The sequence below is a fragment of the Lynx canadensis genome, chromosome B3, assembly GCF_007474595.2.
Source record: "Lynx canadensis isolate LIC74 chromosome B3, mLynCan4.pri.v2, whole genome shotgun sequence".
In the NCBI taxonomy this organism is placed as follows: Eukaryota; Metazoa; Chordata; class Mammalia; order Carnivora; family Felidae; genus Lynx; species Lynx canadensis.
In genome coordinates, this window is record NC_044308.2 from 500272 (window position 1) to 527596 (window position 27325).

General features: G+C 58.7%; 1 protein-coding gene across 1 annotated transcript in view; it reads left to right on the forward strand.

Annotated features, from left to right (window-relative positions):
- Positions 1–27325, forward strand: part of TBC1D2B (TBC1 domain family member 2B) — a 69715-nt gene that overhangs the window by 20838 nt on the left and 21552 nt on the right. Inside the window, exons 3-6 of the mRNA XM_030317198.1 lie at positions 3404–3563; positions 19559–19722; positions 22596–22822; positions 23402–23785. Of these exons, the coding sequence (XP_030173058.1) occupies positions 3404–3563; positions 19559–19722; positions 22596–22822; positions 23402–23785 (935 nt within the window). The remainder of the gene's footprint in view (positions 1–3403; positions 3564–19558; positions 19723–22595; positions 22823–23401; positions 23786–27325) is intronic.

Consider the following 27325-nt stretch of genomic DNA (forward strand, 5'->3'; position numbering starts at 1 on the left):
GTGTGGACCAGCCCCCCCGGGGGCCCTGAGAGCCCCTCCGCATTGGTGCCTGGGTGGACACTCTGCTCCCAGGTCTTTCTGTGGCTTCCGACCGCCGCTGCTCAGTCTGGGAGACTCGCTCGATGGCGCGGGAAGAGGCTTTTCCTGCCAAGACCCCGCTGTCCCGCTCCCACAGAGCTGTCTCTCCTGCAGTGTCTGCTCCGTCACCTGTGGGAATGGCCTTTCCCCATCGCTTTGCCCGCTTTCACGGACGGGGCAGCAGGCCAGGAGTGGGAGAGGAGGGCGGCCGCTGTCGGGACACGTCCGAGTGGCCCATGGGCCCAGGGCTCCGGGTCCGGGAAGCCGGGGCCACCACGAAGGCGCATGGAGGCGTCTGAAAGGAACAGAAAACGTCTGAACGCGCCGACCGTCCCTCCCGAGCGAAGCCACAGGATCCTGCACCGGCTGGTGGGTCCGCTCACCGCCATTCAGGACTTCAAGGAAATGCTGCTGTGACCTAGTTTGTGTCCTCGAGGCGGTTCCTGAATGCTGATGTGAGGACTCGTGTGGACGCAAAGCCAGCCGCTCGCTCTGAATTAAGTAAATCTCCCACTGTCTTCTAAACATCGAAAACAAGGCAAACTGACAAGAAGAGCCAAACGTGGGAAACTGCTTCTTTTTCACGTTCGGTAATGACTCGCGGCGTCGGTCTGTTCTGCCAGTGCCCTCTCCGGCCCCCGGCCCTTTGCTCCAGCCGGGCCCCGGGGCCCAGAGCTCCTCGGGAAGGTTTCCAGTGCGGGCCAGGCGTGCTCTGCGCCCACAGGGGCTGTTCTCCTCGCTCCCCCAGCCTGCACAGGAAGGAGAGGCGGCCAGCTCGTCGTGGACATGGGTGCAGCGTGCTGTGTTCACCCCCTGGCCCGGCCTGTGGTGCCCTCCCCGAGCGTGTGTGGAAGCCCCCCCATCAGGGGAGCCCAGGCTTCCGCGTCCCCCGCTCTGGAGGAACAGAGGTGCCTTCTCACAGCTGTGGTCGCTGCGCCTGCTGTGTCCGTCTTCCAGGGCACAGGCTCCTTCTCTCCGGCCCTGGCCCTGGCTCAGGCTCAGTGTCTTAATAGATGAGGCAGGTACAGGGGACTGGGCCCGGTTAATAGTATTTGAACTTGTTTGTTTACTGGAACTCTTTCCAGGTGAAATCTTAGGGGGACTCCAGTCTATAAAGAGTGAAGAGGAAGGCGGCGGTTGGAGCCTAGGACGAGATCCTTCAGGAATGCGTCTTTGGGGACCGTAGGGCCCTGGAGGCCAGGGGCTCAGTGCATCCTGCTTGATGTCTTGTTATTCTGTGTCTCTTCCTGAGATGGGTTCCCGTGGGGGGCAGGTGCTTGGTCTTGTCTGAGGTACCCTGAGCACGTGGCATTCGCCATGTGGCAGTAATTTGGAACCAAGAGGTGGGAATCCGTGGTCACTGGCAACTTCTGGCTGCCTTCCCGGAGTCTCGTAAGCCGTTGCCAGCCCACGTGTTTTCTGTCTCCCGACACCCCTCCCGCTTTGCCTGCTCAGAACCCTGCTCGAGCCGCGTGCTGACCCTCGGGGCCGGAGCCACGTTCCCTGGAAGGGCACACAACCATCCTTCTTTGTGTCACACTCGGAGCTCTTCTCGGGCTGCCGAGGTCAGTCAGTGAGCCGTCTGCACAGCGAGAGCCCAGGGCCTGCGGCCCCGCGTTCCCTGCACGCGTGCTCTGTGAGCTCCACCGACACCCGGCCCGAGCCTCTCCGGTCCTGCACTCCTCTGACCAGAAGCGGCCTTTTCCTGGACGTCCACGTTCAGCAGGCCGTTCTGAGTTTGCTTTCACGGAGAAGAACGGTTGATAATGGCAGTGTGCAGGCACTTCAGGAAAGGGCAGCGTAGAGCCAACTGTATCTGGCTCGCTTCTGTTTGCAAACATGCCCCGATGCCCTGTTCTCAGAAAGAAGGGCGCCGTGTGGGAGAGTACAGAGTATTTGTAGTCGGGTACGTTTTTGTCAGATCTTTAGAATAAGTTTTTATTGGGGCACCTTGGTGGCTCAGTCGTTTAAGCGTCTGACTCTTGACCTTGGCTCAGGTCATGAGCTCACGGTTTGTGAGTTCGAGCCCCGTGTAGGGCTCTGCACTGGCAGTGGGGAGCCTGCTTGGGCTTCTCCCTCTTTCTTTCTCAAAAGTAAATATATGTTTAAAAGAAGGTTCTTCAAAAAAATAAGTTTTTATTGGAATTTTTACACAAAGAGAATACTATAATATCATCCCCGTGTTTACTGGGTAATCGCCACAATTAATATTTCCTGGACCCGCGCTGGTTCATGGACAGCCCTGCCCACTTTGTGTTATTTGAAGCAAATGTTATTATTTTTTATTTTTTAATTTTTAATGTTTATTTATTTTTGAGAGAGACACAGAGCACGAGCAGGGGAGGGGCAGAGAGAGAGACACACACACACAGAATCCGAAGCAGGCTCCAAGCTGTCAGCACAGAGCCCGACGCGGGGCTCGAACTCACGAACCGTGAGGTCGTGACCTGAGCTGAAGTCGGTCGCTTAACCGACTGCGCCACCCAGGCGCCCCTGAATGTTATTATTTCTTAAATAACCAAATATAGTTATTTTAAAGCAAATCCCAGACATCGTACTGTTTCAACCTTCAGTACTTCAGAAGCTTCCATTTTAAATTTTTTTTTTTTTTTCAACGTTTATTTATTTTTGGGACAGAGAGAGACAGAGCATGAACGGGGGAGGGGCAGAGAGAGAGGGAGACACAGAGTCGGAAACAGGCTCCAGGCTCCGAGCCGTCAGCCCAGAGCCCGACGCGGGGCTCGAACTCACGGACTGCGAGATCGCGACCTGGCTGAAGTCGGACGCTTAACCGACTGCGCCACCCAGGCGCCCCCAGAAGCTTCCATTTTAAAGCTATTCTGAAATCTGGTCATGATTTAGCATCAGTGCTTCTGGGACTTTAGTGAGCCGCTCCCCTGGGAGGTGCACGCCTGTTGTCTCAGGGTCACGACTGCAGATGTTAGCAAATGTGTGCAGGATGCTTCTGTTCCCCTGTGTTCTCGGGGAGCGAGTGGTAGTGTAAGCCGATCCGTACTTTGCTTTTTCACCCTACCGGCCCGTCCCAGGGGTTGTTCCTTATCAGTGCGGTGAGCGCGCGGGGCCACGGCTCTGTGCCAGCTTGCTGATGTGCAGGACCACGGAGGGGACCCTGGCTCTCCTGTCCCGGGCACGTGGTGCCTCGAGGCATGTCACGGCCTTTCTGTGACAAACACGGAAGTACTCTAGGTGACCGCGGCTGCACAAGCTGCACCCTGTCGTGCAGGCGACGTCACGAGCACCCTGCAGCATGCCGCGTCCCACGTGGGAGCTCTGAGGAACTGACGTTTGTTTGCCTGTCTTTCAGATGTAATTTACCCGCACCCAGATGCCTCTGCAGAAAAAGCCAGAAATGTCCTCGCTGTGGAAACCGCCCCCGGAGAGCTGGAGCAAGCAGCTCACCAGCCAGCCGCAGGGCACCCCAATTCCAGTAATTTCTCTTTCAAACAGTGGGGCACTGAGCTCAAGTGAGTCTTTGGAAAGCAACGTATGAAACTGATCGTGGGTTATTTCTGATGACGTGTTATAATTTTATATATGAAATTGCAAAGCTGCCTTACATTTACGAGGGTCTTTGTCAAGGTCCTTTCAGGTACTTGGTTATTTTTCTAGCTCGCAGAAAGCGCCTGTCATGTGGCTCATAGCGTGCCAAATGTTTTCACACCTGTGGTGTGTTTTACAAATGTTTTCACACCTGTGGTGTGTTTTAATTCGCTTGACTCTGTGAGGTCAGATGGTCGAGTTCTGCAGAAACAGACCGGCTCGGGAAGAGTCCTTGTCTGGGGTCTCCGGGCCCCCAGGCTGCCCATCCAACAGTCTCCCCGGGGAGCCAGCCCCCTCCCCGGGCCCCCAGGGTTGCCCCAGGGCGTGGGCTCGAGTGAGGGAGAGGGGAGGGGAGGTGGGCTCGTGTGTGTTTGTGTTTTTAAGAAATGCTTTGTTGAGATACAACTCCTGGACCGTCCAACTCACCCATTTAAAACGTACAGCGCAGTGGTTTTTAGTACATCCTCACGGTTGGACAGCCGTCACCGTGGTCAGTTACGGGGCAGTTCCGTCACCCCGAAAAGAAAGCCGCTAGCAACCTCTTGCCATTTCCCCGCGGCCCCGTGTCCACTGATTCACTTTTTGTGGCTGTGGGTTTGCCTGCCCTGGACGTTTCATGTAAATGGCCTCCCGCGTGGGAGACTTGGTGCCTGCCTGGCTCCTTCCACCGAGCAGACGTTTTCCGGTCCGTCTGTGTTCTGGCAGCTGTTAGCGCTTCGTTTCTCTTTATTGTGGAAAACGCTCCGTTGTTCGGAGAGACCACGTTCTGTGTGTCCGCTCTTCTGGTGACGCACATGTGGGCTGTTTCTCTTTGTGGTTGCTGTGAGCGGTGCTGCCGGGGCACCGGGCCCACGGGGGACGTGTGGTTGTCCCTGTTGGGTACGTACCTGGAGCGGAACTGCCGGGTCGTCTGGGAACGCTGGGTTTATGTGAGGACCTGCGGCGTGGTCCCCACATCCTCACCGGAGCCCGTTACCCTCCTTGTGGTTCTCGCCGTCGTTGGTGGTGAAGTACGGGCTCGTGGTTGTGACGTGCATTTCCCTGGTGACTAACAATATCAGGAAGCTTCATGTGCCTATGGGCCACTTGGGGATCTTCGGAAAGACCTCTGCTCAGATCCTTTGTCCGCTTTTAACTGCGTTGTCTTTTTTTTTAAATTTTTATTTAAATTTTTAGTTTTTAGGTATTTGATTTATTTTTGAGAGAGAGCACAAACCGGGGAGGGCAGAGAGAGGGAGACAGAGGATCCAAAACTTGGATGAACTGGGGCTTGAACTAACAAACCACCAGATCATGATCTGAGCTGGTCAGACACTCAACCCGGCCACCCAGGCGCCCTGTCTTTTTTTTTTAATACTTAATTTTTTAAGGGAGGCTTTAGGGTGACGGTAAACTTGAGAGGAAGCTAGAGATCTTTATACATCCCTTTCCCCACACATGTGTACCCCCACCCCCGTTATCACCAGAGAGGAACATCTTTTACCAAGGATGAGCCTGTGTTAATTGTAACGACCCAGAGTCCACGGCTTATGTTAGGGTCACTCTTGGTGGTGTGGGTTCTGTGTGTCTGGACACACGTATAATGACACACATCCAGCAGAGTATTATGCAGAGTGTTTTCTCTGGCCTAAAATTTCTCTGTGCTCTTGCTTTGTCCGGAATGTCGATTTTGTTGGAATCATAGAGGGTTGGCCTTTTCAGATTGACTTCTTGCACCGAGTAATACGCATTTAAGTTTCCTCCGTGTCTTTTGAGCCTGATGGCTCATTTGTTTTTAGTGCTGAGTCATATTCCGTTGTGTAGATGGAGACGGTTTATTAATCCACTCACCCGCTGAAGGACATCTTCGTTGCTCCCAAGTTTCGGCGATTATGAACAAAGCTGCCGTAGACATCCGCGTGCAGGTTTTCGTGTGGACGTGAGTTTTCAGCTCCTTTGGGTAAACGGCACGGAGCATGATTGCCGGATTGTGTGTAAGAGTGTGTGCGCTTTTGTCAGAAACTGCCGACTGTCTTCCCAAGGGGCCGCCCCATGTTCCCGCCAGCGGAGAATGGGGGTTCCTGTCGCTGCACGTCCCCGTCGGCGTCTGGTGTTGTCGTGGTTCCAGATTTTGGCCATTCTTCCAGATGCGTGGTGGTGGCTCCCTCATGTTTTCGTTTGCGTTTCCCTGGTGACCTGTGACGTGGAACACCGCTCTGTGTGCTTACGTGGCGTCGTATATCTTCCGCGGTGGGGCGTCTGTTAAGGTGTTTGGCCCACTTGTAATGGATTGTCCGTTTTCTTATCGTTGAGTTTTAAGAGTTCTTTGTGTGTTTTGCATAACAGTCCTTTGTCAGATGTGTCTCGTGCAAACGTTTTCTCCCGGTCTGTGGCTTGTCTTCTAATTTCTTGACCGTGTGTTTCACAGAGCAGACGGTTTTAATTTTAATGAAGTCCAGTGAAACGTTATTTCTTTCACGAGTTGTGTCTTTGGTAGTGTATCTAAAACGGCATCACCACACCCAAGGTCATCGGGGTTTTCTCTTCCGTGATCTTCCGGGAGTTTTCTAGTTTTGCATTTTACATTTTGGTCTCTGGCCCATTTTGAGTGGATTTTTGCGAAGGGCGTAAGGTCCGCATCTAAATTCGTTAATCTGCACGTGGACGGCCAGCTGTTCCGGCACCATTTGTTGGAGAGACTGTCTTGGCTCCTTTGTACCACCTTGGCTGCTCTGTCAAAGATTGATGGGTCGTATTCATGGGGGGTTGTTTCTGAGCTCTTCACTCTGTTCCATCCACGTATGTGTCTGTTCTTACTCTTGGTGTCACACCGTTTTGACGGCTGCAGCTTTACACTGTACTGAGTCTCCAAGTCGGGTAGTATTAGTCCTCCGGCTTTGGTCTTCTTCAGTATCGTGGAGAATTTGAGTCTTTTGCCTCTTCATTTAAACTTGAGAATCAGTTTGTTGATAGCCACAGAATAACTGGCTGGGATTTTGGTTGGGGTTTCATTGCGTCTATAGCTCAATTTTGGAAGAACTGACCTCTGGACAATACTGAGTCTTCCTGCCCACGAACATGGACTATCTCCATAATTTTGTTCTTCTTTGATTTCATTAGCCCGTTTTATAGTTTTCCTCACAGATACTCTCTACGTTTTTAGATTTATATCTAAGTGTTTCATTTTCTTGGGTGCCAGTGTAAATGGTAATGTGTTTTTAATTTCAAATTCCACTTGGTCATTGTCGGTATACAGGAAAACAGTTGATTTTTGTATATTAGTCTTATATCCTGTAACCTTGCTGTAATCACTTATTAATTTCAGGAGGTTTTTATTATTCTTTCAGAGTTTTAAAAATTAATTATTTTAATGTTTATTCACTTTTTGAGAGACAGAGAGTGCAAGTGGGAGAGGGGCAGAGAGAGAGGGAGACTCAGAATCCGAAGCAGGCTCCAGGCTCCGAGCTGTCGGCACAGAGCCCGACGCGGGGCTCGAACCCACAAACAGATCATGACCTGAGCCAAAGTCAGATGCTCAACCAACTGAGCCCCCCAGGTGCCCCTGGCTCCTTTCATTTCTGACCCAGGGTATCAAAGTCTCAGACTACAGTAGTTTGTTCTTCTATTTTTCCTGTGGTTTTACCGACACTGCTGATCAGGTATATGCATTAAGAACTGTTGTCTTCTTGGAGACTTGACCTCGTCTCATTATGAAATGCCTTCTTTATCCCTCACGACTTCCTTTCTTTTGAAGTTGGCTCTGTCTGAAAATCATACAACTGCTTCTGCTTTCTTTTGATTAGCGTTAGCACGGTGTGTTTTTCTCCATTTACCTTTTTTAAAAAATGCTTCTTTTTGAGAGAGAGACAGCGTATGAACGGGGGAGGGGCAGAGAGAGAGGGAGACACGGAATCCAAAACAGGCTCCAGGCTCCGAGATGTCAGCACAGAGCCCGACCCAGGGTGCGAACTTGCGAACTATGAGATCGTGACCTGAGCCGAATGAAGTCGGACGCTCAACAGGCTGAGCCGCCCAGGCACCCCTCCATTTACTTTTAATCTGTAAGTGCTTATATTTGAAGCGGGTTCCTGAAGACAACACGCAGTTAGGTCCTGTTTTTGTCTTCCACTCTTTTTCTGCATTTTGTGGTTTTATTTTATTTTATTTTTTTAAGTGATCTCAACACGCAACGTGGGGCTTGAAGTCACAACCTCGAGATCGAGAGGTGCGTGCTCTACCAACAGCCAGCCGGGCTCCCCTTCCTCTCGTGGTTTTCGTCGAGCATCTTACAGCTTTCCATTTTCTCTTTTAAGGTATCAGCCTTACTTTTTTTTTTTTTTTTAAGTGTCCTGGAGTTTGCAACACACCTTTCCCGCTAATCCAGGTTCACTTTAAAGTCATGCTGTGCTGCTCCACAGGTGGGTGCGTGCCTTAGACAGCGAAGCCTTCTCACTTCCTGCGTCCGTCCCTGTGTCGCCACTGTCATCGTGTGGGGCGCACAGAGCACGTGCACACAACACGCACACATCAGCGAACACGTCGCTGGTGTTAGTATCTTGAACGAGCTGTTATCTGGTGGATCGATCAGAATACGAAAAATAAAGTTCTGTGTTTGACTTCCCCTGCCCCGTCTTCCGGGTCTGAGTTTCTGACCTATATCGTTTTTTTCTGCCTAAAGAACTTAACTTTCTTCTGCGAGGCAAGTCCCCTGGCAACAAGTTCCCGCCATTTCTGTTCATCTGAGAGAGTCCGTTTCTCCTTCGTTGTGAGGCTGATTTTGCAGAGGAGAATTCGAGCTCGGTGGTTTTCTCTCCAGGCCTCAAACGTTTCCCTCCACTCACGTCTTCCTTGTGTGGTTTCTGAGGAGGCAGCGATGTGGGTCAGGTGTTTTCCTCGGGCTTCTCTCTGGATTTTTCCTTCACCTTCAGTTTGCTGTAATTTGGGAACGTCCTGCCAAGTTACGGTTTCTTGGAGTTTATTTTGCTAGGTGTTCTCTGTGGTTTGGTGTCTGACTCTAACCTGGGGACATCCTGCTCCTGTTTCTCTGTCGTCCCCTGGCGCACTTGCCCTCGCTCCGCAGATGGTCCGTTCTCCCGTCGACCCCAGTCTGCGGATGCGCTCCCCAGCTCCCAGGCTGTCTCCTCGGCCATGTCCGTCCTACGAACAGGCCCTTTGGGAGCCTTTTCATTTCTCTCGTGGTGTTTTGTTTGTTTTTTTTTAAATCTCTGTCATTTCTTTTTGGTTCTTCCTTGGGGCCTCCAGCTCTCTGCTCATGTTGCCCGCCTGGCACCGCGTGCCGTGCTCTCTGCCCGTCAGAGCCCTGAGTTCTTTTAAATTTCGGTCAGAGTGTCCAGCATCCCCGCCTTGTCTGGTTCTGCTCACTCTCTTCACATCAGGCTGTTTGGCCTTCTGATTGGCCCCGTCACTGTTCTTGATGGCAGGTGTGCCACACGGGGTGACAGGAGCCGCGTCAGAGGCCCCTTGTGACGTAGTGATGCGGGGAGGGAGGAAGGGCCTTCGTCCTGTGACAGGCGAGCGCGGGCCCCTGCACCGTGGCCCCACTTGCGTCTCTCTGCCCTCCCTTCCCCCGTAGGTGGGCAGGATGGCGGGAGGGGCCGGAGCCGGGTGGGGGTCCCTTCTGATACCAGCCCAGCCCGGCCGGATGGGCTCTGGCCGGCCAGTTGGCCCCAAGGACCGGCCTTGTTAGGAGTAGGGCATTCTGGAGGGTTCAGAGCGCTCTGAGGGCAGTTCTCCCATATTCTCTGTGGGACCCCGGTGGAGCTCCTGGAGGGTGAGTCACAGCCCTTCGGGGGCCCCTGGGGTTGGTGCCCTCGGAGGGGCTGCACGAGCCTCCAGGGACCCCGGTTCTGTTCAGGGCCCCGCCCCAGCTGCTCCAGGACGCTGGGGCTCCCGTGCTCTCCTGTCTTGGGGACAGCAGTGGCCCCATATCCCCTGTCCCCTGAGGACCCGAGGGGCAGCGTTTCTACTCATCAACTCGACCTTGGTGGTGGCCACGGACCCCCGGGGCTTGGGCACCTGGTGGAGGGGGAGGCTGCTGTGGGGCCCCCCGGGACCGCGTGCTGTTGGCCAGCTGCTCCCCCGGGGCTTTGAGGTGTGTGTGGGGAGAGCTGTCACAGGCACCACGTACGTCGGGGGACATGTTTCACCCGGTGGCCCCTTTTTCCCTTTCTGGCTGGGTTCAGTATAAGAAGAAACCCCTTCTCAGTGTGTTGTCAGTTGCTGACACAAGGTTCACGTGGGCAGTGAAGGGGGTGTGGCCACGCACCCGGCCTGCAGGAGGCTCTCACCCCTGCTCTCCTCCTCCCCCTCTTCCCCTGATGCTCCCGCTCCCCCCGCCACAGGAGCCTTGTTGGTCTGCATGCGGTCGGCTCCCTAGGCCCCCGTGTCCCCGCCTGCCGACTCCCTGAGCCATGGCACGCAGCCACGGCACCTCGGTCCACTGGGACCTTCGCCCACGGTGCCCCCTCCGAGGCACCAGCTTGTCTGCCGGCCCCCGGCAGGTGCTCCTGGAGAGGTGGTAGGGCCACCAAGAGACCGTCTCTCTGTTACAGGCAAAACAGTTGAGGCTTGGAGCAGGAAGGCGGCCTGTCCAAGGTCAGGCAAGCATACGGCAGGATGCCCGGGGGCCCTCGGTAGGTCCCACTGTTCAGCATAAGGGCGTAATTTGGGAAACCGTTGGTTTTGCCGGATTTTCATGCCTGACCATTCTCGTCTGCCCTCACTTAGCAGTGGAACCAGGGGCGGCAGCCCATAACCCCCCGGTGCTCCCGTGTCCTTGCCCGAGGACGGCTGGGCCTGGGGAAAGTGCTGTTGTCCCTCCTTGTGGTCACAACACTCGGCTCATCATCGTTTGGGGTCACCGTCCGCCGCCTGTACCTACACAGGGCGGCCTTGTCCACGTGGCAGTCCCAGCTCTGCGACCTCGGGGCCTCTGTTTCTCATTTGTGAAGCGGGGGTGGTGATCACATCCTGAGGGCCCGGCACCGGGAGGCCGTGTGACAGAGCCGCCCCCACTGAGTCCCAGACGCGGGGAGCCGGAGCCGGAGTGGGGGCACAGCTGTGACAGAGCCGCTGTCCGCAGCGGCCCCTCCTGTAGAAACTGTAGGGGGTTGTGGTACTTACGGCATGCTTCATGAAGGTTCACGTGAAACACTTTAGGGGCACGGAGCGACTTTAACGACCACAGAAATCGTATTCCTGTATTGGAAGCTAAAGCCTCAACAATTGCATGTACGTGTATGAATTCAAAACGGCGTTTTATTCAGAACGTAGTCAGGGTTTCCAGGGCAGACCCCACCCGGCGTCCCTTCCACCGGCTCCCACTGAACGGCGTTTTAAGTCACAGGAGTGCGCGAGGCCGCCGCTGGCTTCCAGGACTTGCCTGGGTTTGCTCCTTGCCGGTCACTGCCTGTGTCCTTGTCTGTATCAGGGAAATACTTAATAAGCCCGTATGTATGAAAGGGAATTTTTTTTTTTATCATTTATTTCTGAGAGAGACACACACTCACACACACACACACACACACACACACACACAGCCCAAGTGGGGGAGGGGCAGAGAGAGGGGGAGGCACAGAATCCGAAGCAGGCTCCAGGCTCCGAGCTGTCAGCACAGAGCCCGACGCGGGGCTTGAACCCCTGAGCCCTGAGATCATGACCTGAGCCGAAGTCAGACGCTCAACCAACTGAGCCACTCAGGCACCTTGGGAATTTTTTTTGTATGAAAAAGAAGTTGAACACTTGGGGGAGATTTGATAAAAGTGAGTCACTAAAATATTGCCCCCGGGACACGGGCAACATGTGCAAGGGGAGAAAATGGTGGAAAATCTGCAGACTGTAGGTTGTTTGAGGCTGTAAGTCCACGTTCCACACTCAGAAAGAATCAACAGACCTGGACGAGCTTGATGATGTCGTGTGGGTGCGGGTCATTGGGAGAGTCCAGGCTGGGGCCCGGGCTCGGAAAGAGGCCTTGGCTGCTGACCCCAGAACGCCACACAGGTGCCCATACCTGGACAGGTGCATGCGTTGGCATGAAGTTGCTTCCCGGTGGTTCCTGCTTTTACCACCCTTTTCATTACCCCCAACAGTTCAGATCACCTTCAGTAAGAGAGCTGGGTGTGCTCTGAAGCCCAGGCCGTCCGCGTGGGAGTTGGGGCTCAGGGCTCAGGGCTGGGGCTGGGGCTGGTCTGTGTGGGAGCGGGGGCTCGGGGCTCAGGGCTGGGGCTGGTCCGTGTGGGAGTGGGGGCTCAGGGCTGGGCCTGGGGCTGGTCTGCGTGGGAGCGGGGGCTCGGGGCTCAGGGCTGGGGCTGGTCCGCGTGGGAGCGGGGGCTCGGGGCTGGGGGTGGGGGCTGGTCCGCGTGGGAGCGGGGGCTCAGGGCTGGGGGCTGGGGGCTGGTCCGTGTGGGAGCGGGGGCTCGGGGCTCGGGGCTCAGGGCTGGGGGCTGGTCCGCGTGGGAGCGGGGGCTCAGGGCTGGGGGCTGGGGGCTGGTCCGTGTGGGAGCGGGGGCTCGGGGCTGGGGGCTGGGGCTGGTCTGCGTGGGAGCGGGGGCTCGGGGCTCAGGGCTGGGGCTGGTCCGTGTGGGAGTGGGGGCTCAGGGCTGGGGGCTGTTATGCATGGGAGTGGGGGCTCGGGGCTGGGGGCTGGTCCACATGGGAGCGGGGGCTCGGGGCTGGGGGCTGGGGCTGGTCTGCGTGGGAGTGGGGGCTCGGGGCTGGGGGCTGGGGGCTGGTCCGCGTGGGAGCGGGGGCTCAGGGCTGGGGGCTGGGGGCTGGTCCGTGTGGGAGCGGGGGCTCGGGGCTCAGGGCTGGGGGCTGGTCCGCGTGGGAGCGGGGGCTCAGGGCTGGGGGCTGGGGGCTGGTCTGTGTGGGAGCGGGGGCTCGGGGCTCAGGGCTGGGGCTGGTCTGCGTGGGAGTGGGGGCTCGGGGCTGGGGGCTGGGGGCTGGTCCGCGTGGGAGCGGGGGCTCAGGGCTGGGGGCTGGGGGCTGGTCCGTGTGGGAGCGGGGGCTCGGGGCTCAGGGCTGGGGGCTGGTCCGCGTGGGAGCGGGGGCTCAGGGCTGGGGGCTGGGGGCTGGTCCATGTGGGAGCGGGGGCTCGGGGCTGGGGGCTGGGGCTGGTCTGCGTGGGAGCGGGGGCTCGGGGCTCAGGGCTGGGGCTGGTCCGTGTGGGAGTGGGGGCTCAGGGCTGGGGGCTGTTATGCATGGGAGTGGGGGCTCGGGGCTGGGGGCTGGTCCACATGGGAGCGGGGGCTCGGGGCTGGGGGCTGGGGCTGGTCTGCGTGGGAGTGGGGGCTCGGGGCCGGGGGTGGGTGTGTGGGCGGGACGGGGAGAGCGTAGGCCTGGGCATGTGGTAAATATGTGCTCCGGAGCTTGTGCCGGGCGTGAGGGAGACGGGTTTGTGCAGGAGGTGTGCGTGGGCTGCCACGGTGTCACAGGTTGTGTGGCGACCGTGAGCAGTGCCTTGTGGCCTGGACGCAAAAGATCCGCTGTCAGGTGCTGAGCTCTCCCTCCATTGGCGCTCTGTACAGTCAGCCAGGTTACACGCTGGCTGTGTGGTGTTGAGCCAGTCACCTAACCTCTCTGAGCTCTGTATTCTCCATTAGTATGTTGGTGTGTGTGTGTGTGTGTGTGTGTGTGTGTGTGAATGTTCAGCGGTGGTGAAGTCACCCGGTCCTGCTGCGCTCTCCACGGTGTCTGTCGGGCCCCATCGGGGACGGTGGCCGTAGGGACCACGCTAGCCCGCTAGTCTAGTGCCCGGCCCTGCCCTGCTCCTTTGCTCTAGCTTCTCTCCTGACCTCAGGCCTGGTGGAAGTGGTCACGTGCGTGCCCAGCTGGTGATCTGGGGAGACCGTGCAGTCTTGGGGACTAGGGCCGTGCCAGAGTGCCCGACGCCGGCACCAGAGGCTTGGTGGCTTGGGGAGGTGGCTGACCTGGCTGTGACGTGGAGTTAGGACGCGGTCTTCCTCGCAGGCACGGCTCTGTCCACGTCGGGAGACGAGGTGCCAAAGCCCCAGGGCAGCATCTGAAAGTTCTTAACAGACTTTTCCGGTTTTGATGAATGTTTAGATGTAATAACGTAGAACGAACGCACACAGGAATGAATGATACAGACTTTTACGTAAACGCCTGAGACCTCAAAAAAGAAAAAGCACAAGGAGTACAGTCACACGGTTATTTTATTTAATAATTTTTTTGAGTTTATTTATTTTGACAGATACGGGTTGGCGAGTACAAGTTGGTGCGGGGTGGGGGTGGGGGGAGAGAGAGAGAGAGAGAGAGAGAGAGAGAGAGAGAGAGAGAGAGAGAATGAGAATCCCAGGCAGGCTCCATGCTGTCAGTACAGAGCCCGACAGCGCAGGGCTTGAACTTAACGAACCGTATCGTGACCTGAGCTGAAGTCAAGAGTTGGGTGCTGGTGGGGCCTGGGTGGCTCAGTCACTTAAGCATCCGACCTCTGCTCAGGTCGTGGTCTCACAGTCTGTGAGTTCAAGCCCCGTGTCGGACACCTCAGAGCCTGGAGCCTGCTTCAGATTTTGTGTCTCCCTCTCTCTCACTCTCCCCTGCTCGTGCTCTCTCTCAAAAATTAGCATTTAGGGGCGCCTGGGTGGCGCAGTCGGTTAAGCGTCCGACTTCAGCCAGGTCACGATCTCGCGGTCCGTGAGTTCGAGCCCCGCGTCGGGCTCTGGGCTGATGGCTCGGAGCCTGGAGCCTGTTTCCGATTCTGTGTCTCCCTCTCTCTCTGCCCCTCCCCCGTTCATGCTCTGTCTCTCTCTGTCCCAAAAATAAATAAAAACGTTGAAAAAAAATTAAAAAAAAAATAGCATTTAAACAAAAGTTTTATAATAAAAAAAAGAGTGGGAGGCTCAACCGACTGAGCCCCCCGGGCACCCCTGCACTGACATTAGGACAGCACAAAGAAGGGGTAGCTGGCCTCTGGCCCCCATGGGGTGCGGTGGTTGCGGGGTCCGAGGGGCTGACAGCCCCCGGGGAGCATGAGGGCGTGTTCCGCACATCATCTCGCAGCTGTCTCGACCTCGACTGTCCCCAAACTTCACTTTTGAGGCCACGCATCACCAGGGCTGTGGCCGAGTGATGCCGCTCCCCAGAAACCACGGCGGCCACGAGAGGCTCCAGCCCGTCAGGCCCAGCTGGAAAGTGCACTCGGCCAGCTGCTGGCCGTGGGACAGGCTCAGAGGACGCCAGAGCCTCGTCCAGGGCCTCCCAGGCCGTGAGTGGCCCGTGTCTCCTGTTGTATTTGGCGCTGGGGGGTGGGAAGAGGACCCTGTCTGCATTGTGTGCTGGTCCTGGACCCTCCTGGTGCGGGGACCCCAGTCCCTGTGATCCCAAATCCCTCCTTCCTCCCTTCCTTCTCCTTGCCTCGGGCGCAAGGCCTTCCCTGTCCGCTGGGCTCCTCGCCTCCACCGCCGGCCTGCCTGGCTTCTGTCAGTTCTCCACCCGCTGGGTCTTGCCCCCAGACCCCTCCTCAGGCCGTCCCCCTGCCGGGAGCCTTCTCTCTCCTGGGGACCCCCACCCCTGGGCTCCTCCACAGCCGTCGTGGCCGGAGCGCCCTGCCCCTGCGCCTGCTGTGCTGGGTGTGAGCGGGTGTGAGCGGCGTCCGCCTTTCTGCCCGGGAGCCACCGTGAAGGACGCACGCTTCCGTGTGGACGCGTGCCCTTTGTGAGCACGCAAAACCCGGACCAACCCCGGAGAATGTCCGCGTTCGGCAGTAAAGCTAAGCAGTGTCTTTTCTTCTGGTGCGCTGGCAGCGTGCTCCTCACGATCCTCAGAGTTCGGGGCTTGCTGGGGTTGCCGCCCGCTCTGAGAAGCGGTCTCTGAAGGGCCGCCCCAGCCGTGCGGCCCGGCGTCTGTCCCAGTCACCTCCGTGCCCTCCCGTGCCCTCTGCGTCCTGCCATCAAGCATCGTGCCGTCAGGGGAGGCTGGGGGCGGGTGGGGCGCAGGGGAGGGCCGTGCCGGTGGTCACCGCACCCCTGGCTACGCTGAGGGGTTGCGGGGAGGGCCCTGTAGGACGGCGGCGTTGACTTAGGCGTTGAAGCGCACGGAGGCACCTGCAGGAGGGAAGGCGGTGAGGACAGGGTTTCCTGAGTCCCCGGGTCCACGTGCCCGGAGCTCGGGCGCTGGGCACGGGTGGCGCGGGGGTGGGTGCAGGTTCTGTGCGCTGGGCCGTGGGGATCTGGAGCGGCTCCGCCTGCCTGGGGTTCCGCGATAGGAGCATTTCTCCTTTGATGGGGCTCTCAAGGCAGCGCACATTGTGCTGGATGCCATGGCGTGTGTATGACGACGGTGTGCGCATGGATCCGCGTCAGGTGGCCGGGCCCTCTGCAGCGCGCCTTCCTGACGACACCGCTTTGCCACGTCGTCCTGTTGGCGGTAATGCGTTCTGCCTGTAGACGTGGCGGCCCACGCTTGAGTGCCTGCTGAGGTTTGGCACGAGAAGTGTGGTGGGCGGGCAGGCGGATCGCCATAACAGGGCCCAGGAGGCCAAGATCCGTGTCCCGAGGCCACCTTCAGGGCGTCCGAGGCTGGCTCCTCCCGGAGCCCCAGAGGGAGTCCGTCCGTGGCCTCTTCCGGCTCCTGGTGGCTGCGGCCACCCCGGGCCTGTGGCACGTCACCCGCCATCCTCTGTGCTGGGCCCCCTCCTCCTCCTCCCTCCCGTGTGACACTGCTGGTCCCCATCTTGAGGTCCCTAGTCGCATCCACAGGCCCCTTCTGGTCACTTCTGCCTGTTTCCTCTCAGATGGCATCTCCGGATACCCTTGTGTGTGTCCGTGTTCTTGGGGCAGTCTGTCTGAGAATTGATCGGTACCAGAGGATGGGCTGTGTCACCGTCACTGGGGGGGGCAGCTGTCGGGTCCCCTCCGTTGGTGACCCTGAGGCGGCCTGTGTCCAGGGCGGGGAGCCTTCCTGCCGCTGGTGGGGCTGGCGGAGCCCAGACCCGAGCTGGCAGGGTGCTTCCCCGTGGTCCCATCACATCTGGAATCCTAGCTCGAATGAGTGTTGAGTGTTGAATAAACTATTTCCCAGGGCACCCGGGTAGGTCAGTGTTAAGCATCCGACTTCAACTCAGGTCATGATCTCACAGTTCACGAGTTCAAGCCCCACCCCGCATCCCACCCCGCATCGGGCTCTGTGCTGATGGCTCGGAGCCTGGGGCTGCTTCGGATTATGTGTCTCCCTCCCTCTCATCCCCTCCCCCACTCACGCTCTGTCTCTCTCTCAAAAAAAAAAAAAAAAGTTATTTCTCTGTTAGATTGTAAACGTATGTGGAGAAGTCAGTCTGAAATATGTAAATTTGGAAACAGAGCTTTTCTTGTTGATTCTGGAGGTTGCTGGTGTTTACAGAAAGTTCAGGCTGAACGTGGCAGGTCTCAAGGTGCCGTTTGGCCTTCCTGGTGGCCTCTCACTGTCCGTGCCGGTTCATTTATTGAACAAAAGCGCGGGTACCTGGCAGAGTGCCTGGGGGGCATGGAAGGCCGTCTCAAAGGTTTGTCAGTCGAGAGTGGGGTCTTCAAAGAGCGAGGGCTGCCTGGGGAGGGGCCTCGAACCTCCGCCAGGAGGCCCTGTGTAGACAGCTGCGAGCCGGGTCGTGTGTGCAAGCCAGGCCTCGTGTCGCAGTCACAGAACCTCTGAACCTCACGTGGGCTCTTTGCTGTTTTGGCTTGAACTTCCGCTTTGAGCCTGATCCCATTGCTTCCTTACCTGGGGCGGGGTAGGCACGCGTCCCCGCGAGGGAGAACCCGGCCGAGGGTGGAGATGGGGAAACCCTGTGGGGTGTGTGTGCAAGGTCCAGGTTGTGTAAATAGCTGTTCTTTCCCCAGACCACCTCCTCCCGCCCTGCGCCTCCTTCCCGCGCTCTCCCCGTGAGAACCGGGGCTCAGCGCTCCTCACTCCTCCCGTTGGGGGTGCTGGTGCCCACGCGCGGCATGTCCGCGGCAGCCACGGCCGGGCCACTGAAACCGCTGTGTCGTGGGTCCGGCAGGGCCCGCACTCGGCCAAGTAACGAGCCAGTCGTGTCCAAGAAATGAGCAGATTTTCTTTCTCTTTCTGTTTCTGTTTCTCTTTCTGAGCAGCTGCTCTGCAATGGCTTTTTCTGCAAACACGGCCACCCTTGTGAGAGGTCTTGCTGGGGTGATGGTGGGCACCCGTGCGGGCACCGCGGTCACCGCCACCGGGATACACAGCACAGGGAAGACGCTGCCCGTGGTCCCGAGTAGACACTGAGCCTGTGAGCAGGTGTCTGTGCCCGGCTCTCGGGGCTGCTTGGTGGAGCTGGGGGGGGGGTGGGGTATGTGCTGATGCAGGGGCAGAAACCGAAGCGCGTTAAGTAGTTTCTCTGCGTTCGTATTTTTAAAGCACTTTGATACGGTTCATATCAGGGAAAGACAGTCATGCTTTAGAAACACCTAGAGCATTGAGACATGACTGTCGTACGTGAGGGTGCCCTCCGTCTGCTCCCCACAGACGTGCGGCCACCGCTCCCGCCCCAGTGCCTTCAGCCACATGACACGTTTCTCCCTCGTCTGTAATTTAACCACCTTATCGGGTGTAATCTACCTACAATAAACTCACTTGTATTAGGTGTACAGGCTGGTGGGTTTCAGGAACCGTACGTGGTTGTGTAAACCCCTCCGTGATGGAGGCTTGGAGCATTTCCGTGGCCCCCCCCCCCCAGCCCCCTGGGCCCCTTGCGCCGACCTCTCCCAAACCCTGGTCCCTGCAGCCCCTGGTCCGTGCTCCGCCGTCGTCTCTGGTGAGTCACATGGACGAAGTCACGCTGTGTGTATTCTTTTGTTCTCATCCTTCACTGAGCACGGTCTCTCTGGGACTCTTGCGCATGGGGGAGAGTTTCATATTTCGTTCCCTTTTATCGCTGAACAGCATGTAGAGTGTGTGGACGTGTCCCGCTGGGTGACCCCCTCACCACGGATGAGCTTGGGGCTTGTACCCCGTTTGTGGCTGCTATGAATAAGGTCCGGTCCTGTGTGCAGACACGGTCTTGTTCCTGCAGGTGAACACCTGGGCTTGGGGTCAGTTGTGGGGTCGCTCAGCTATGGTCGATCCAGCGGTGTAAGCTGCGCATCTTCGGCCCCGCACATGCCTCCTCGCCTTGACCTTCCCGCGGGCGACTGGTCACTTACAAGTCTTAACCACACGCGCGTGTGCAGCATCTGTTACCACTATGACCTTGAAGATTTAAAATACGTCACTTTAGGGGCGCTTGGGGGGCTCAGTGGGTTAAGCGTCTGACTTCGGCTCAGGTCATGATCTAACGGTTCGTGAGTTCGAGCCCCGCCTCGGGCTCTGTGCTGAGAGCTCGGCGCCTGGAGCCTGCTTCGGATTCTGTGCCTCCCTCTCTCTCTGCCCCTCCCCTGCTCATGCTCTGTCTCTTTCTGTCTCTCAAAAGCAAGTAAACGTTAGAAAGTTGTTTTTTTTTTTTTAATTTTAAAACAGGTCACGTGTACACGTCATTGTTCGATTTTCTTTCTTTTTTCGCTCAGCTTTTAAAGCACACTTGCCCTGTGCCACGTGTTGCTTCCTCTGGGGTACTCCGCGCCAGGACGGGAACGTGTCTCCATCTCTGGCGGATCTTGGCACCTCGAGCGGTGGCCACGGGCACAAGCGAGCGTTTGCGGGGTGGACGCGCTCCCGTTCCGCGGCGGTGTATTTGCCGCGTCTGAATGAACGGTGCTGCCACGGGCACTGCCCTCCGTCTTCCTGCCCACGTCTGGGAACTTGGGAGCTGCTGGGTCATGGGCTGGCAGCTCTTAAGCTGAGCCGCGTGCTGCTGACTCCGCGCGGGGACTGCCCCTCCCTCCGTTTCCTCCGTTCGTTTTCACAGTTGTAGACGTGAAGTTACATCTTGTTGTACGGTTCTTTCAACAACACGCTTCCTCTTTCCTGACAGAAATTCAATGTCATCTTTCCGTCCTGGGAGAGGACACGGTGAGAGTCGCAAGAGTGTGTTTTATACCAACGAAGAGTGGGAGCTTTTAGACCCGAACCCTAAGGACCTGGAGGAGTCAATGGTGCAGGAAGAGAGGAGGAAGCAGGCGCCCGAAGGAAACAAAGGTAGGACGGTCCCTGCTGCCTGACCCCCCCTCCGCCGGCCCCCAGGGGCGCGGGGACCCTCCCGTAGCAGGCGGTCCCAGAAGCAGGAGGCGCAGGGATTTGCATCCTGTCTGTGGGAGATGAGTCGTGAGGGCCTGTGAAGTTAGGGACGGGACATCCGGGGGTCCTGGTGCTCTTTACAGGTATATTGATTTTTTTTTTAAACCTTGTGTTTACAGAATTCTGTGACAGACATGAAGGTAGAACGTGCAAGGTCACGGATTCTGGTGTGGCCTCGTCTGACTTTGTTGTGCCGTTGTGAAATCAGGGCCTCTCTTTCTTCCCAGCCCCTTCCCCTCCCCGTGCTCACCCACCATTATTTCAAAGTAAATTCTAGACGTCACTCCATTATATGTAAATATTTCACCTAGTATGTATCCGTAAGACATAACGACTCATCTTAAAGTTATGGCAGCGTGTTATTACACGTAGAAACAGTGAGTCTGATCTAATAGTCTAACCCTGCACTCGTTCCACAGCTGCGTGACCAGGAGGTGACGCCAGGGGACGAGGGCACTCTGGGGCCGTGTACCCCTCCGGCCCCGCCCCCTGGAACCACACCCTGTCCTGTTCCCGCGGGTTTGGGGCTGGATTTCTGTTCGGGGATTTGTCAGCCTGACCCTGTCTGTACAGCCGGTTGTGACGCTCTGTCCAGGGATCCACGAGGGAATGTTGATGTTTTCACGTAAAATGACAATAATATTGAAATTTTGCCTTATGTGTGATTCTAGCGTGGGCTGGCAGGAGGAGGCGGGATTTTAGGAAATGTTTATGGGGCGGGGGGCAAGTATTTACTAAAGGAGAGACCTTTCCCATCCCCTGGGGAGGGTGGCCGAGACTTGCTTCTGTTCTCTGGGTCATCCTTTGGGGCCCTCAGTCCCACGTGACGGGGTGTGAGATGCGGCCAGACGGGCGTGCTGTGCTCCCTGGGGCCGGCTCGGTGGGTGCGACGCCAGAGGGGGGCCCACCTGAGCGGGAGCGCCTCCTGAGGAAGGAAGGGGACCTGGGTCCTGGCGGATGGGCCGCCTTGGCTCCGACTTCTGGTAGAGGGTCCTGGAGTGAAAAGGAAGGAGGGGTCAGCAAGGCTGAGCGGCCAGGTGGGCAGGAGACTCCCGGGGCCTGTGGGCACCTAACTGACGGGAGTCGCCCTTGAGAGGCAGCAGGGGTCTGCGGACCCGTCCTGTACCGGCTGTGAGTCAGCCCACCAGCTTGTCGCCCTGTCGCTCGGGGCCACCCAGCCGCTCTCCTTTGTGTTTGTTCCCCTGCTGTGTAGGTGGATTTTTTTTTTCTTCTCAAACTTTTACTAAAATCCAAGTTATTTGTATATAGTTGGTAATAATGGTTTCAGGAGTAGAATCTAGTGATTCATCACTTACGTGCAGCACCCAGTGTTCATCCCAACAAGTGTCCCCTTGATGCCCATCCCCCATCCAACCCCCCCCCCCCACCCCGAGAACCCTTGGTTTATTCTCTGTATTTAAGAGTCTCTTAGGGTTTGCTAAGTGGACTTTCTAAAAAAAAAAAATTTTAACGTTTATTTTTTTGAGAGAGAGCAAGCGGGGGAGGGGCAGAGAGAGGGAGACACAGACTCTAAAGCAGCTCCAGGCTCCGAGCTGTCAGCACAGAGCCCGACAGGGGGCTCGAACTCCCAAACTGTGAGATCACGACCTGAGCCCAAGTTGGATGCCCAACTGACTGAGCCACCCAGGCGCCCCTGCTAAGTGGACTTTTTAATCGAAAGCGTAACACACACAAAGTTCCCTGATTGCAAATGAGTACTCAGTGGAGTTTCCCTGTGAGCACACACTTCGACAGGACAAGACCGGACCCACCCAGTCACTGGCCTCTCCCAGGGTGGCCCCTGTCCCAAAACAGCAGGGAGTCAGGGCCTTGTTTCCTAGCTTTAAGGGACCTCCGTGGTTTGTACTATTTCACATTGCCTCCTTATAGCTTGAATATGTATTTGAATCCATTGATGCAGAAATGTATTTGGGTCCTTTAGTATTTTTAAGTACCCATTTTTTTAAAAACTTATTTTGAGAGAGTGTGAGCGGGGGAGGGGCAGAGAAAGAGGGAGACACAGAATCTGAAGCAGCTCCAGGCTCCGAGCTGTCGGCACAGAGCCCGACGTGGGGCTCGAACCCACGAACTGCGAGTTCATGACCTGAGCTCAACCGACTGAGCCCCCCAGGCGCCCCTTTAAATACCCTTTTTTTTTTAAGAAAGAGAAGGTAGTCATGCTCTAAAGCATGTGTTCACAATTAAGAAAACGTACATTTAGGGAGGGGTTTTGTCTTGTTTTTATTTTGCTGGGAACAGATGAGCAAAAGGAAGCCAGGGATCCCCGAGGTGTGGGAGTCCCACGGGGAACCCGCTGTCTGTGCAGGTGGGGACCCTGCAAGGACTCCGGCATCATGCTCCTCCCTGGCCTGTTCTCTTTCTGTTTGGTCCTAAAAGTGGATGACGTGGGAGAACGGTGACGTGAACTGACCTTTTAGAAAAGGAACTTGTGAGTCCTGAGAGAAGGTGCAGGGAAGCCTTGTCATAGACTCGTTAGCGCCACCAGGCCTCATCTTAGAAACTGAGCAAGCAGAGACAGCGTTTTCTTTAGCAGTGATCATGTGACAAGCGTAATACGGAAGGGTCCCCCGCTCCTTGAGTTTAGGCTTGGTTTTCATCAAGGAGGAGTCGGGCGAGAGGCGCCCCCGCCTGTGTCCCCTGCGCGAGGGACACACAGCTTTCTGGAGGATGACGGATGGGAAGCTGATGTGTTTCACCGGACTTCCCAGAATGAGGATTTGTCCTGCACCTAAAACAGTTTTGTTTTTACGTAGGAGGAACCAGCTCAGGATTTCCCTTTGATTTTGGACGTATTCCCTACAAAGGAAAGCGCCCTTTGAGAGACATGATCGGGTCCTACAAGAACCGTCACGTCAGTGGTGACCCTTCCGCCGAGGGGCCGCAGAGCAGTGGCGGCGTCAGCAAGCCGGCCCCCGAAACGCAGTTGCAGAGCCAGCAGGAGGAGCTGGAGCGGCTGAAGAAGGACCTGTCCAGTCAGAAGGTGACTTCCCTTCTGCGCTTGTGTGTCCCCCCACATCAGCCGCCGGGACCAGAGGGGCAAAGCCTGGCTTTCGTGGGTCTCTGGATGTTTTGTTCCCCGGGGGGGGGGGGGGGGGGGCTCCCCTCGGGGTGTTACATTGTGGGCACTCTGGTGCCCCAGGTCACGCGTTCAGACACGAGTACATCAGTCTCTCTCGACACAGCGCTGGCCCAGAGCCCCTTCCCGGTGGGAACAGTCTCCACGTGCTGTCAGACAACACCGTTTCTTCCGAAACTGAGCGCGCTTGATTGCTCCGACCGGAGCTGAGGCTTAAGGTTTTAGAGCCCCCGTTTTCTAAACACCGATGTGCGCTCACTGGGACCTGCTGCTGCTGATCACGGTTCGCGTGTTTGTTTCCTGTTTCCTACTACCGTTCTCTGCAGACAGGCTCCGCCGGCTAACGTCTCTTCCTCTCTGTTTCCGAGACCCCTCGAGAGGAGGTTCGCTACTAACACGCTCCCAGCGGGGTTTCCGCATTCCCTCCGCCCCGCCTTGCCCCCTGCACCTGTTCACGGTCCCCGCTCTCCCCTCCGGCTCCAGGAGCTCGTGCGGCTGCTGCAGCAGACGGTCCGGTCGTCCCAGTATGACAAGTACTTCGCCAGCAGCCGGCTCTCCGAGGGGGTCCCGAAGGACGCGCTCGACCTCCTGCACCGCAAGGACGACCAGATCCTGGGCCTCAGCGGCCAGCTGGAGAGGCTCACCCTGGAGAGGGAGAGTCTGCAGCAGGAAGTGAGGACGCTCAAGGGCAAGGTGGGCGAGCTCAGCGAGCAGCTGGGGATGCTGGTGGAGACCATCCAGGCCAAGGACGAGGTCATCATGAAGCTCTCGCGCCAGCTCAGCGAGAGCGAGGACAGTACGTCATCCCCCACGGGGGTGCCCGGCTCCCCCGCCGGCAGGGAGCAGCCGGAGCTGGACAGGCTGAAAGTAAGTGGGGTGTGCGCTCCGGCTGCCGGGCGGGGTTCAGACAGGCGGTGCGGGCGGCCCCTCGATGTCGCGCAGGGCTGCCGGCCTCGGTGCCTGGTGGGGGAGCGGAGCGTGGGGTCGGCTGCCCCACAGGCCACGCTGGCCCTGGGGAGGGCGCTACTTCCTGAGCACGTTGGGTCTCTGGGTCGTCCCCAGGATGCGGACCCGTTGGCAGGTCGGGGGAGCGCGTTGCTGTGGGAGGCAGGGGTGGTCTCCGTGCCTGCGGAGGGGCCTGCCAGCCCCCCCCCCCCCCCCCCCCCCGCCAGGAGAGCCGAGGGCCCGAGGGCCCGTGGTCTGTCCGCCAGGCCCCACAGGGACCCTGGGCGTAGTCCAGTCGACCCCACGCGGGTCTCCAGCCGCAGGTGTGTCCCGTCCCCAACCCGCTCCTCACCTGGCTACCCTCGTTGTGTAGACGCCTTGGCACCAAGGGTGTTTGGCCCCTGACTGTAGTGTATCCTCGGAGGCCAAGGTCCGCCAGCTTGAGGTTGTCGGCGAGGCCCCGCTGTGTGCCCGGGAGCGCCTGCCCCCGTCAGTGCAGAGGATGGCAAGTGGCAGACGTGGCGGCGGGGGGGGGGGGGGGGGGGGGAGGTCTCTCAGAGAATTCTAAAACAGGACTTAACACTGGGCTGAAGCGGCATCGCTGGGACATGTGCAGGGCCTCCGTAGCGACGGCTTCTCGGCGACACGTCTCAGTCAGCGTTGCCAGTGGGCCGGCCTTGCTTGCGCACACGGCCTGGAACGTGCCCGACCCGCGCCGCGCCGGTGATGTGCGTTTCACGCCACCTTGTTTAACGTGGACTGGAGTTGACGTTTTGTGAGCGTGCCTGTGTTGGCACGCCTGTGTTGGCCGGCCCCGCCGAGCATGCTCTGTGGGGACACACGCGGGCCCAGCCAGAGCACGTGCGGGATGGAGCGGCTTGTCCTGTGTCCACGCAGCTCCCTGTGGGGACCCACAGAGTTGATCCGGGTTAGGTTTCTCGCCCTTATTTACTCTCTCGTTTCTGTGGTACGGTGGGCAGGCTGGTTTCGGTCACCTGGTGATTTCGTGACCTTTTCCTCCAACATTTGTCCCCAGTTTTTGAAGCCTGTGGCTCCAAAATCCACGAGAGCTCAAGAAGGAGGAAGGTTCTCTGGAGCCTCTGTGTGGCCCTGGGGTCCAGGCGGGATGGTCGGCCACCAGCGCCACACGCTCGCCCCCGTGCTGGCTCTCCAGTTCCACACCCTCACCCCTCTGCTGGCTCTCCAGTCCTACATGCTCACCCTCAGCCCTGCACTGGCTCCCCGGCCCCACACCCTCACCCCTGCGCTGGCTCTCTGGCCCTACCTGCTCACCCCTGTGCCGGTTCTCCACCCTCACATTGTCACCCTTGTGCTGGCTCTCCAGTCCTACATGCTCACCCTCAGCCCTGCACTGGCTCCCCGGCCCCACACCCTCACCCCTGTGCTGGCTCTCCGGCCCCACACGCTCACCCCTGTACTGGCTCTCCGGCCCCACACCCTCACCCCTGCGCTGGCTCTCCGGCCCCACACGCTCACCCCTGTGCTCGCTCTCCGGCCCCACACCCTCACCCCTGTGCTCGCTCTCCGGCCCCACACTCTTACCCCTGTATTGGCTCTCCAGTTCCAAACCCTCACCCCTGAGCTGGCTCTCCAGTTCCATACCCTCATCCCTGCACTGGCTCTCTCGCCCCACACGCTCACCCCTACGTTGGCACTCCGGCCCCACACCCTCACCCCTGTGCTGGCTCCCCGGCCCCACACCCTCACCCCCGTGCTGGCTCTCCGGCCCCACACGCTCACCCCTGTACTGGCTCTCCAGCCCCACACCCTCACCCCTGCGCTGGCTCTCCGGCCCCACACGCTCACCCCTGTGCTCGCTCTCCGGCCCCACACCCTCACCCCTGCGCTGGCTCTCCGGCCCCACACGCTCACCCCTGCACTGGCTCTCTGGCCCCACACGCTCACCCCTACGTTGGCTCTCCGGCCCCACACCCTCACCCCTGTGCTGGCTCCCAGGCCCCACACCCTCACCCCTCCGCTGGCTCTCCAGTCCTACATGCTCACCCTCAGCCCTGCACTGGCTCCCCGGCCCCACACCCTCACCCCTGCAACTGGCTCTCTGGCCCTACTTGCTCACCCCTGTGCCGGTTCTCCACCCTCACATTGTCACCCTTGTGCTGGCTCTCCAGCCCCACATGCTCACCCTCCGCTGGCTCTCCAGTCCTACATGCTCACCCTCACCCCTGCACTGGCTCCTTGGCCCCACACGCTCACCCGCACTGGCTCTCCGGCCCCACACGCTCACCCCTGCTCTGGCTCTCCGGCCCTACACACTCACTCCTGTGCTGGTTCTCCAGCCTCGCATTCTCACCCCTGCACTGGCTCTCCAGTCCCACCCCCTGCGCTGGCTCTCCGGCCCCACACCCTCACCCCTGCGCTGGCTCTCCGGCCCCACACCCTCACCCCTGCGCTGGCTCTCCGGCCCCACACCCTCACCCCTGTGCTGGCTCTCCAGCCCAACACGCTTACCCTTGTACTGGCTCTCCAGTTCCACACCCTCACCCCCGCTCTGGCTCTCCGGCCCTACACGCTCACCCCTGTGCTGGTTCTCCAGCCTCGCATTCTCACCCCTGCACTGGCTCTCCAGCCCCACACCCTCACCCCTGCGCTGGCTCTCCGGCCCCACACGCTCACCCCTGCGCTGGCTCTCCGGCCCCACACCCTCACCCCTGCGCTGGCTCTCCGGCCCCACACCCTCTCCCCTGCGCTGGCTCTCCGGCCCCACACCCTCACCCCTGCGCTGGCTCTCCGGCCCCACACCCTCACCCCTGCGCTGGCTCTCCGGCCCCACACCCTCTCCCCTGCGCTGGCTCTCCGGCCCCACACCCTCACCCCTGCGCTGGCTCTCCGGCCCCACACGCTCACCCCTGCGCTGGCTCTCCGGCCCCACACCCTCACCCCTGCGCTGGCTCTCCGGCCCCACACGCTCACCCCTGCGCTGGCTCTCCGGCCCCACACCCTCACCCCTGCGCTGGCTCTCCGGCCCCACACGCTCACCCCTGCGCTGGCTCTCCGGCCCCACACCCTCACCTCTGCGCTGGCTCTCCGGCCCCACACGCTCACCTCTGTGCTGGCTCTCCGGCCCCACACCCTCACCCCTGCGCTGGCTCTCCGGCCCCACACGCTCACCCCTGTGCTCGCTCTCCGGCCCCACACCCTCACCCCTGTGCTCGCTCTCCAGCCCCACACTCTTACTCCTGTGCTGGCTCTCCAGTTCCAAACCCTCACCCCTGCGCTGGCTCTCCAGTTCCATACCCTCATCCCTGCACTGGCTTTCTGGCCCCACACGCTCACCCCTACGTTGGCTCTCCGACCCCACACCCTCACCCCTGTGCTGGTTCTCCAGCCTCGCATTCTCACCCCTGTGCTGGCTCTCCAGCCCCACACCCTCACCCCTGTGCTGGTTCTCCAGCCCAACATGATCACTCCTGCGCTGGCTCT